The sequence below is a fragment of the Lepus europaeus genome, chromosome 7, assembly GCF_033115175.1.
Source record: "Lepus europaeus isolate LE1 chromosome 7, mLepTim1.pri, whole genome shotgun sequence".
Taxonomy (NCBI): domain Eukaryota; kingdom Metazoa; phylum Chordata; class Mammalia; order Lagomorpha; family Leporidae; genus Lepus; species Lepus europaeus.
Window position 1 is genome coordinate 75,443,299 of NC_084833.1, and position 12,015 is coordinate 75,455,313.

The 12,015-nt window shown below is 39.7% G+C and overlaps 1 protein-coding gene across 1 annotated transcript in view; it reads left to right on the forward strand.

Moving 5' to 3' along the window:
* Nucleotides 1-4,584: 4,584 nt before the first annotated feature.
* The window catches only part of HIKESHI (heat shock protein nuclear import factor hikeshi), a 53,612-nt gene continuing 46,181 nt past the window's right edge, over nt 4,585-12,015 (forward strand). The window contains exons 1-2 of the mRNA XM_062196839.1: nt 4,585-4,819; nt 9,274-9,511. Coding sequence (XP_062052823.1) covers nt 4,790-4,819; nt 9,274-9,511 — 268 coding nt within the window. The 5' untranslated portion in view covers nt 4,585-4,789. The remainder of the gene's footprint in view (nt 4,820-9,273; nt 9,512-12,015) is intronic.

Consider the following 12,015-nt stretch of genomic DNA (forward strand, 5'->3'; position numbering starts at 1 on the left):
GAGAGAAAGAGAGATTTTCCATCTGCTAGTTCACTCCTCAAATGGCCACAATGACCAAGACTGGGCTAGGCTGAAGCCAGGAGCTTCATCCAGGTCTCCAACATGGGTGGCTGAGACCCAAGAAATTGGGCCTGGGCCAACATTGAGGTGTAGTAGGTTAAGCTGCCTCCTGTGATGCTGGAATCCCATACTGGTGCTGATTTGAATCCTGGCTGCTCCATTTCCAATCCAGCTCCCTGCTAATGGCCTGAGAAAGCAGCAAAGGATGGCCAAAGTGCTTGGGCCTCTGCACTGATGTGGGGGACCTGGAAGAAGCTCCTGGCTCTTGGCTTCTGCCTGGCCTAGTCTTGTCCATTGAGGGCTATCTGAGGAATGAATCAGTGGATGGAAGAGCTCTCTCTCTCTCTCTCTCTCTCTCCCCCTCTCCCTCTCTCTGACTTTCAAATAAATAAATAAATCTTTAAAAAAAGAAAAGAAAGAACTTAGGCTATCTTCCACTGCCTTCCCTGGATAATACCAGGGAGCCGGATTGAAAGCAGAGCAGCCAGGACTCAGTCAGGACTTGAACTGATTCTCCCATGGGATGGCAGCACCACAGGCAGCAGCCCAACCGGCTGCACAATAATGCTGCCCCTAGACTCTATCTCTTGACAAGAGAAGCTACAAAGTTACAGAGTCACATCCAAGGGCATGGAAACTGCAGAAGAATTTGTGACACTTTGCACAAACTGCTACAGGGAAAGTCATTTGGATCTGCTATCAAGAGAGAAAACTGTCATTTAGAAAGTTTCAAATCACCAGTGTCACCAACTTGTCTACTCTGAGCTGAAGTTCTTAAATTAGTATTATTGTTATGGATGATTTGATGATAGCATTTGCTCCAGGCAGCAAAAGGTTGGAGGCTATGATGCTGTCATTTAAAACAGCAATATTGAAGAATATTTAAATATCCTGGAATATTTACTACAGGGAATTTTAGAGATGATGTAGTCCAGTTCCTTAATATTAGAACTTTTATAAAATAAAATTTTCTTATTGGTTTAAAAAATCAAACAGTAAAAAAAAAAGCTTTGAAATAAAAAAGGTCATTTTCTGCTCATGTTCTATTCCTCAGAAGCAACTTTTAACATATTAAGCTGTTTCTTCTTGTATTTAATCTCATAATTCTGGGTAATTCATAGGTAATGTGCACCTGATGTTCTTTTGATTCATTACTTTTGACATATCCTACATTAGAAGAGGATTTTAGCTATTTTAATTACTCCTCTTCTCTCATGTCTTCTCTCATGTCCTCTTCTCTCATGTCTCATGTCTTACTTGACCCACATTTGGGGTTTTTATGAAGATTTTTGTAGTAGGCTAATGTCTCCCCCAGGTAGTCATGTACTAATTCCCTGAACCCAGAAATATTACTTTATTTGGCAAATGAGACCTTATAGATATGATGAGGTTAAGGACCTTGAGATCCAGAGATCACTATAAAGGTTATATATTTCTATAAAAAAGGGAGGCAGAGTGAGATGCGACACAACGAAGGCAATGTGAAGACTGAAGTAGGCTCTGCTGTAGTATATGCTTATAAATGGTAAAGATGGTTGAATAATGAAACAAACCTTGGGCTCTTTCAGGTTCATCATGCTGTATCTCATTTCTCTTTGCTCCCTGTCCCTTCCCCCTTTCCCTAAGCAACCACCAACCTACTTTCTGCCTCTTTTATTGATTTATTTGAAAGGCAGAGTTATGAGAGGGAGAGGGAGAGGAGGCGAGAGAGGGGAGAGAGGGAGAGAGAGAGAGAGAGAGAAAGAGAGAGGGAGAGAGAGAGAGAGAGAGAAGGAGAGAGAGAGGGAGAGACAGGGAGAGAGGGAGGGGGAGAGAGGAAGAGAGGGAGAGAGAGAGAGAGGGAGAGGGAGAGAGAGAGAGAGAGAAGGAGAGACAGAGAGAGAGAGAGAGAGAGGGAGAGGGAGAGAAGAAGAGACGGGGAGGGGGGGGAGAGAGAGAATCTCTTCCATCTGCTGGTTCACTCCCTAAATGACCACAACAGTCGGGGCTGGACCAGAATGAAGCCAGGAGTCTAGAACTCCATCTGGATCTCCCACATTAGCAGGGAGCTGGATAGAAAGTACAGCAGCTGGGATTTGAACTGCTACTGGATACCGGCATTGCAGACAGTGGCTTAATGCCCTGTGCCACAAAGCCAGTCCCTACTTTCTACCTTTATGGATTCCCCTAGTCTGTACATCTCATATGGATGAAATCATATGTGTTGTCTTATGTGGCCTCTTTCATTTATCACACTTTTTTGAGGTACATCCATATTATAGTGTGAATCAATACTTCTTTTTTATGGCTGAATTATTTCATGTTCATAGATCACATTTTATTTTCCCATTCATCTGTTCATGGACACTGAGCTGTACCCACCTTTTGGCTATTATTAACAATGCTGCTTTAAACATTCATGTACAAGTTTCTGTGTTTCTCCTTTTTTTTTTTTGTACTTCTTCTGTATACCTAGAATTATTATTACTGCATTCCCTGATGTCTGCAATTCCTAAGCTTCTCTGATAGTTACTGGAGTTTGATTTTCCTCTGCTCTGCCAAGTAATTTGTCTTTCTTTTACTTTTACTTACTTTCCATTAACATCTGTGATTTGTACTTGCAGATAACCTCTAGTTCAAAGAAGAGGGCATTTGTGTCTATTTCATATTCTCCTTGTTTTAGAAAGGAATATTTTCCAGAAATATTTTTACTCTCTTCAGTTCTAGAAGTGGAGGAAATTTAATATCTAAAAAGATGAAATAAATGATCTTATCACTCTAAGTTAACAAACAAGTGAAACCCAGAATTCCTGATTCCCTGGGCAAAATGAAAGTTTCTACCCAGAATGCTCTAATTATTGGAAAGATGTTATCCATGAAACGTGTTTTCTTCACTTTCACATGTTGTATCTAGTTCTGTCCATAGATGTTACAAAGAACAGAAGACTGGCTTTCATAGTCTGGAAAAAGGACACTAACTCACTGCCTGTGATTCTTTGTATAACCTGTAATTAACAGTTTACCAACAGAATGGAAAAAAACCTCAAATCCTTCATAACAAAGATTGGGCCAATTAACAAACAATCACCGTAGCATACAAAAACAGTTTCTCAGCTAGGCAGTTAAAATTAAATAAGATTGCCGTGTTGGAGAAGGAATGATCATCATATGAGTCATGGAAAGATTCCTGAAGAAAAGTGGGAGGAGGTAAGAAATTATCAAGTGACTATTATGGGCAGATAAAGCAAGTTACCCAGCAAAATGGAGAAAAAGCTCAAATCTCTCATTACAAAGATTGGGACTCTTTCAAATAAATCTTTAAGAAATATATATATTTTGGCCACTATGGGTATTTAGTACTTCATGTGTAAGAAACCTTTTGAAGTAGATATGGTTACTGTCCCATTTTAAAGATGAGGAGAAGGAGGCATAGGAATTTGAGATCAATCAACATTAGATAGCTAATAAATGGCAGAGATGTGTTCTGAACCCAGAGACTGTGCTTTCCTCTTATTAAGAAGTCTCATCATGAATGGCCTTTTTATTCTGAAGGTTCTGGGACTTGTTAGGTAGAAAGATCTTTCCTCTTCATCCTTGGCTCATCCATCTCAAGGGAGGATTTGAGATGAGATAGGTGGTCAGAGTTTATGGAGCTACCGTGGAGGCCAGAGGACTGTACCAAACTCTGATACTCCACATATAACCTGGGGTTGGCAAGTCAGATTTGCTTATTACAGGCAGCCTAAGCACAGAAATTTCAAGTTGGTCAGAGTCACCTCTCATCCCACTGAAGAGGAAAGGGAATTGAAGCTAAAAACGGGAGAATGAGTATTGGTGGCAATGAGTATTTCATGCTAGTTACTTTGGCTATTGTTCTGTGCTTCCCATGAACCTTGCGTGAAAATGTATATGAAAAAATAGACATTCCACAATGAAACTCCCACTAATCAAGTGTTGGCAGGCATTCACGCATTTAATTCTCACGTTAACCCTTGGAAATAGTTATTATTCTTATTTTTCAAATAGGGACACGGAAGCAGAAAGATGATATACAACTTGCCTAGCTGCACAGCAAATTAATGGGAGAACTAAGTAAAGCTAGAAAGAACTACAATATTGTATACAAGTACAAAACAATTAGTTAAATGTGAGTACTCCTGATACTGTAGCAGAAAGAACCCCACATTTGAATTCAGGCTGCAATAATTACTGCGGTTTTCAGACTTAGGGCCGGTCATTCTGCAGCTCAATTTCCTCTTCTATGAAACAGATATCATGTTACTTCATAGGGTTTTCTAAGGATCTAGTAAAGTGATGGCTGTAAAGCGCACTCAAGTGTTAAGACAAACGTCAGAAACACTTCGCGCCAGTATAGTACTTGCAAATTTGGGATCCGGACTCTCAGCCGCCAACCTGCGGCTAATTCCCCTCCCAGAAACCGGCGCACGACCCTCTGGGACTCGTAGTTTTGCACCGCATTGTCCCGCCTTTCCCGCCCCACCTCGCAAGCGGAAGTGGCCGGAAGTCCCGGAAGTAGTAGTCGCCGTAGCGGCATGCTGGGTAGGGAGGGAGGGTCAGAGGTCGTCGGGGCAGACGGCGTTCTTGCCGCTGGCCCAGTCGCTATGTAGTAGAGAGGCAGGCTCCCTCCTGCAAGTTCTGGAAGGTTCTTGGGCTCGATTAGGGCAGAATCTCCAGGACTCAGTCGTCGGCATCAAGACCTTGCCGGCTGAGCAGTGCCGCCGCCGCCGCCATGTTTGGCTGCCTGGTGGCGGGGAGGCTGGTGAGGATGGGGCTGGGTGGTGTCAAGAGGAGGTCAGGAGGGTGAGGGCGAAGCCTAGGGCCGGGAGATGGGGTTGCGGAGTGCGTCGCTGCTAGGGATGCGGTGAAACCACTTGCGGTCTTTTTTGGCTGTGTACGGATGGAGAACAGGACTCTGGGATGCTCTCATTTACCCAACTCTGCAGATTGGTTTGAGTAGTAGTCGCATTATTAGCTGCCATTTATTGAGTATGCATTTTGTTACAGCTGCTGGGCCTAGTGCCCTGCATGCCTGTCTTCAATTGTTTTAGTAATTTGTGTAGGCCTTGACATCTCAGATTTAACCCTCATAACCTGTGAGAAGGTCTTTATCGTTCCCATTTTGCAATTGAGGAACTTCGGCTCAGTTGGCAGTATATAAATGCTCTCCAGGCCCATAACGTGAATTGTTTTTGAACCTGGGAATCAAATCTAGGCTGAGCTCAAACTTTCAAGGTTTTCGGGCGATGTGTATTTTAAAGTCCCTTTGGAAGGACCTTAGTAGCAATGTACTTGATGTAATTTGAAGTTAGCTTGGGGAAATACCTGAAACTTAGGTGTGAGCCGTATCTGAGATGCTCAGAGAATGATGCCAGCAAAATGGTTTGTAATTGGTCAGAAGATATAACCAGCCTTGCTGGATTGTTAGAATTCAATGAGATCAGCACCTGGAATTGTTTAGCAACAAACTGGAACCAGAGTCTGGAGAGTGAATCTTGTTTCCTTAGAAACTACCCAGGCATAGTTTTCCACACCTGACTCCTAGAATTCTGTCTCTTTTTAAAATTTTCTTGTTTTATTAAACGTTGTAGTCTTTTTTTTTTTTTAAATTTGTCTTTATCAGCTTTTGATTACGTGTTGTATTCTGCACGGGATTCTAAGAAATTGAAAGGAAAGTAGAGACAACTAGCTTTAGAAAGTTTGTCTCTTGAATGACTGGGAGACCCAGGTGGGGTTGGTGGTAGTTGCTAATCCTGGTGAGATCATTTTGGATTGCCCTTGCTCATGATAGAGAAAAATGAAAGAGCCAACCTGGGGTGATTATGGTACTCAGATGAGCGTCATTAATGAATGATGTTGTCATTAATATGTATTTATAAGAATAAAAGGCTATTGCAATTCGTGTATCTCATGTCGTCAACTAATTTGGAAAGAAATTTAGTTATAGCAACACCCATGACTTTTTACCCAGCACCTGATTTCTGTGATGTATAACTAGTAGAAGTTTCTTCAAGCCAGGACTCCTTGGAGGTGTTTGTTTCTTTATTTCTGTATGTTAGAATGCATTAATGAAAATGAAGGACAAATAGTCTTAGCAGCATCTCAAAATTTAACTATATTATTTTGTTTCAAGAAAAATCCACGTTTGAAGTTATGAACCTAGTTTTCACTCAGAAGTTTTTAGGGAGGTCCTTTTTTTGCTTAATGTCAAGGATTAGAATGTCATAATACAGAATTACAGATTGCTTGAACCCTTGTACAGAATTGACATTTAAAAATATTCATTTGGCCTGATGATTATTTCAAGACCCATAAACACCATAGTTTTTCATGCTTTATGAGGTTATATGTATGCTAAATGGTGGTAAAATTGAATTTAATACTAATAGTAGCAGTTTGTCTAATTGTGTTCTTTCTTTGTTTTATTCTTTACACTTAAATTGGAGGGTTTTAAACGGGTCAGAAAACTTCAGAAGAAAGAATGAGAACTTTTAAGGACACTCAACTTCAATGTGGGATTTAATTCAGAGCAGTTGATAGTACTTTAGTTATGAAGTTATGTTACAGTATATTTTTTAAGCTTCATTATATTAGTTAACAGGCTATTATAAAGGAAACAAGTAAGTATTTTAGTAACAACCAGCAAATAATAAGAGCAGAAATAGCAGCAGAAAATAAGTTGGAGTCTAGGTAATAGTAATTGACCATTTAGTCTTAATAATAATGGTGGGTTCAGCACTGTGGTGCAGTGGGTTAACGCCCTGGCCTGAAGTGCTGGCATCCCATATGGACGCAGGTTCTAGTCCCAGCTGATCTTCTAATCCAGCTCTCTGCTAGGCCTGGGGAAGCAGTAGAAGATGGCTCAAGTCCTTGGGCCCCTGCACCCACGTGGGAGACCCGGAAGAAGCTCCTGGCTCCTGGCTTTGGTTTGGCGCAGCTCTGGCCGTTGTGGCCAGTTGAGGAGTGAACCAGCAGATGGAAGACCTATCTCTGTATCTAACCTCTCTCCGTAACTCTTTCAAATAAATAAATCTTTTTGAAAAAAGATTCCCTTTATAAAAAAAATAGTGGTAATTCAGATTTGGTGTTTTGGTGATTAGAGTGACAATAGCAATTAATAAAAGCCAAAAGATCTTATATAATTTTTACAGAATTATATAATTTAGAATTAATACTTCTTTTTTTAAGATTTATTTTATTTTATTTTTATTTATTTTTTGACAGGCAGAGTGGACAGTGAGAGAGATAGACAGACAGAAACGTCTTCCTTTTTCTGTTGGTTCACCCTCCAATGGCTGCCGCAGCCAACGCACTGCAGCCGGCGCACTGCGCTGATCCGAAACCAGGAACCAGGTGCTTCTCCTGGTCTCCCATAGGGTGCAGGGCCCAAGCACTTGGGCCATCCTCCACTGCACTCCTGGGCCACAGCAGAGAGCTGGGCTGGAAGAGGAGCAACCGGGACTAGAACCTGGTGTGCTGGCGCCGCAGGCGGAGGATTAGCCTAGTGAGCCACGGCGCCAGCAAGATTTATTTTATTTGAAAGAGTAACACAGAGAGAAGGAGAGGCAGAGAGAGGTCTTCCATCTGCTGGTTCACTTCCCAGATGGCCGCAATGGCTGGAGCTGTACCCATGTGGGTACAGGGGCCCAAGGATTTGGATCATCTTCCACTGCTTTCCCAGGCCATAGCAAAGAGCTGGATCAGAAATGGAGCAGCCGGGTCTCGAAGCGGCACCGTATGGGAAGCTGGCACTGCAGACACAGGCCTTACCCACTACGCCACAGCACTGGCCCCAGTACTTTTTGCTAATGGATGAAAATACCAATTTTCAATAACTTTCTAAAAGTGTACAAATTTTTTCCTTGAAAGTAAATTTTCTTAAACATCAAAATAAGGTAATATGATTTTATTTTATAAACTTTAATTCTAGAGCAGGAAATTGGGTTTTTGAAATGAATCAAGAAGAAACTTTAGAAGTTCCCACATAACCACGTTCAAGGTAGAATTTTTACATTTAATCAATTTAAAATAATTTTTCTTACATACAATCAATTCTCATTCTTCCCAGTAGTTATGTTCTATAAAGAAGGTTTCTGTGACCACTAAGGTCACAGTTATATACTCTCTCTATGTATGTGTGTGGGTGTGTATGTATGAATGGTCACAGTTATAGTCTCTACACACACATACACACACACATAGTTTTCTATATAGTTATCATTGCCTCAATTGGGACTTCAGGATTAGATTTCTACAGGCCTCTAGTTACAGCATTTTCAGTCACCTTATAACAACCTTGTTTTAGGTGTGTTTCTATTTAGGTACTTTAACATGTATTTGTGATTCATTAATATTCATGTTATGGCCAACAGCGTTAAACTCATACCTGAATAAAACATATCCAACACACTTATTTTCTCTGAAAGGCATTTATTAGCATTAGTTGGCTTAGGAATACCAGACAGCATTTTAGCTTGGCCTTTTTGAACATCAAAATCACCAACAAAAACCAAAAAATGCCAGCAGACACGCTTAATAGAGTAAGAAAAGGGCCTCGTTCATAACTGTAAGAACTGAAACAAAGCAGAGCATAGCCGCCTTCCACCTCAACTGGAAATGTTAATCAGGCAACTCGCATTTTTTGCTTCTTTGTACTGCAGAGTAGTTGTTGAGTGGCCACAGAAGTGGAACAAACATTGGTTTGGGGTTACAAATAAACTTTTGTGAATAGGTAAATTGATAAATACAGAATCTGAGAATAAAGAGGATTGACTGATTGCTTCCAGATTGCTTACCCATTTTAATTATCCAAGATTCTCTACTTTGAGACTGAAAGAGAAAAGTTTGGTATTTTGATACTTTCATTTTTCAACATTCTAAATCTGAGTAAAATCTTTTCAGGGCATGTCAGAAGTAGCATATTTTTGTAAAGATTGCATTAATAAGATGATCATTTAAGGCTAAATATATCCTTTTAACTCCCCATTTACAAAATGTCTGATGCTTAGTAGCAAAATATTAAGAAGTATTTGGATGATTATTTCAGGACTCATCAACACCATAATTTTTCATGCTTTATGAAGTTGTATGCATATAACATTTTACTTGGTATAATGACCATAGTCTAGTATACTGGTAACATAACTTACAGTAATATTTTAAGAGTTACAGGAACTCATTGAACTATCAAACTAAGACGAGTTTCTTATTTTCTAGGTGCAAACAGCTGCACAGCAAGTAGCAGAGGATAAATTTGTTTTTGACCTGCCTGATTATGAAAATATCAACCATGTTGTTGTTTTTATGCTTGGAACAATCCCATTTCCTGAAGGAATGGGAGGGTCTGTCTACTTTTCCTATCCTGATTCAAATGGAATACCAGTATGGCAACTCCTAGGATTTGTCACAAATGGGAAACCAAGTGCCATCTTCAAAATTTCAGGACTTAAATCTGGTAAGAATAATACATTGAAATAATTTTATAATTAAACTTTTTCTTAAATAGCATTATATGGAACATGGCTTTTTAAACTTCCCATTTTTTTATTGCTGAGATAACATGCCATACAGAAACAATTGAAAAATAGTGAAATATTTTTCGTGACTCTTCACTCTTGCCCTCTGGTGATGGAGAGAGCCACTCATGTATAGATGTCTGTATGGTATTAACCTGTATAAAGAGATTATTTTATTAGTGTATATTTTAATAAATAATGAGAAGAATCTCTTATAATATACATCTGTATGTTTTAAATGCAGAGATGAAGCAGGTAGACTTACGTGGGAAATAGATTGGGAGTGCTTCTTTTCTTCCATTAAGATTTTTGAATTCTTAGAATTGAATACTCCAGTGTTTTTCCTTTGGTTCTGTTGAAATAGCAGGCACATATCCTTACTTTCATACTTTTTTGTGAAGAAATAGAGGGGGTGAAAACAAGATAAGGTACCCTTTACTTCCATTAAATCTCTGATTCCCTTGAAAACCTAGGTGAAGACAGACATGAAAATTCTTAAAATATGCATTCTGCTAGAAATTGTCTATGAAGTCCAAGGAAAAATTTTATATGGGCAGCATGTATATAGCATGTTTATATATCGTGGTTAACAAACATTTGGGTGTCTACTGTGAGGATTTAAAGATAGTGGTTAAGTTCTTGCCTGAGCTGACTTACATTCTTGTAGAAGATAGTTCTGTGGACTAGTGTTTAGAAGAGTGGAAAGTAATGGTGCATGTACAAAGTGCTGAGAGAATAGAAAAGGAAGCAATTAACCCTTAAGTCGGCTGGGGAAGGTTTCTTGGAGATGACATTGGAGCTCTTGGGAAGTCAAATAAGAGTTTGTCAGGACTGTGAGAGCTACTGTGCATTCTTCTCTAAGTAGGTAATAGGGGTATTAGGCAGGAGTTTGAAAGCATGATGTGCTCAGAATGGCACAAGGCGCAGAGTGTGTATGGGAAGGATAGACGTGGATCTGTAATGTTTTATGCACCACACTGATTCAGTGGCACAGAGAGAGAGAGGCACATGCATACATACACAGCCAGGGAGATCCCGTCCTCTGCATCACTCCCCATATCTGTAATGCCCAGGGCTGGGCCAGGCCAAAAGCAGGAACCAGGAATTCAATTCAGGTCTCCTGTGTGGGTAACAGGAACAAAATTACTTGAGCCATTACCTGCTTCTCCCAGGATGCACACCAGAAAGAAGCTGGAATCGGCAGCAGAGCTAGGATTTGAACCTAGGCACTCTGTTTTGGATGTAGGTGTCTTAAGTGGCTAATTAACCATCAAGCCAAAGGAGTGGCCAGTTCAATAATTTTTAACATGCTTAGGTCACAGACCTGTTTGATAGTATTATAAAAAAAGTTAACATAATGTAAATGCTGAAAATTTATATCTACTCTGATGCCCATTCATGTATCCTTCCCCCAAAAGAACTTTACTACAGTAGGTGTACAGGAGCTAGTGAATAATAATTGATTTTTAGGCTGAGGACTCTATGAATAATGAACTAGGGTAGTTCTGGCTGGATGGTAGACTGTTTTATTTGGAGTCCTACAAGAAGATATCAGAGATAACAACAGTTAAAGCTAAGAGTTAGAGTTGTTTAGAATTGATTTAAAATGCCAATCTCCAGATTTGAGGGGCAGGATAAGTCCCTATAGTCTTTCTTAGTGGGAGTTCCATGAGATAATTATTCCTTACTCTAAGGCAGTGGTTCTTAAAGCCTGGTTCCCTGATCAGCGTCAGCATGGCCTGGGATCTTACTAGAAACTCAGATTACTGGAAGGACCCTAGACCTACTAAAACAGAAATTGACTGTGGAATCTAGCAGTCTGTATTTGGTTTTAGCTATCTGTGTTGCATGCTAAAATGTGAGAGCCTCTTCTGAACACTGTCCACAGTATATGATGAATTAGTGCCTTTTGTGCATAATATCATCATGTTATGTAATGAATTAGCACCTTTGATACATAATATCATCATCTTAGTTCTGAACAGCCTTTGGGACAACTAAATAATCACTCTCACATCACTTTTTTTCTGTGTCTGTACCTAAAGGTGGACAATCTGTAAGTAGAAAAGATATGAATAAATAATTCCATTTATCTAATGAAATTACTGAACAGTAAATATAGAGAAAGTAACAGAACAGCCAGTGAAAAATGTCATTTATAGCTGAATAGCATTTTAATTAGGTTAGCAGACTTATCAAGAGCATTAACAGAGGCCAGAAAACAATAGGTTGGTATCTTCAGAGTGCCAACTAAAAATAAAAACTGAAAATTGTCATTCTGAAATGAAGGAAGATTATATTTTCAGAGACTTACTGAAAGAACTTCTGAAGAAAAGTTACACTTTAGAGGGGAAAATGAACCTAGAATGATGAAAAGGATACAAGATACAAAGTTATTAAAGGAATTAGTTAACAGGTAGACAAATCTGTGACAACCTGATTG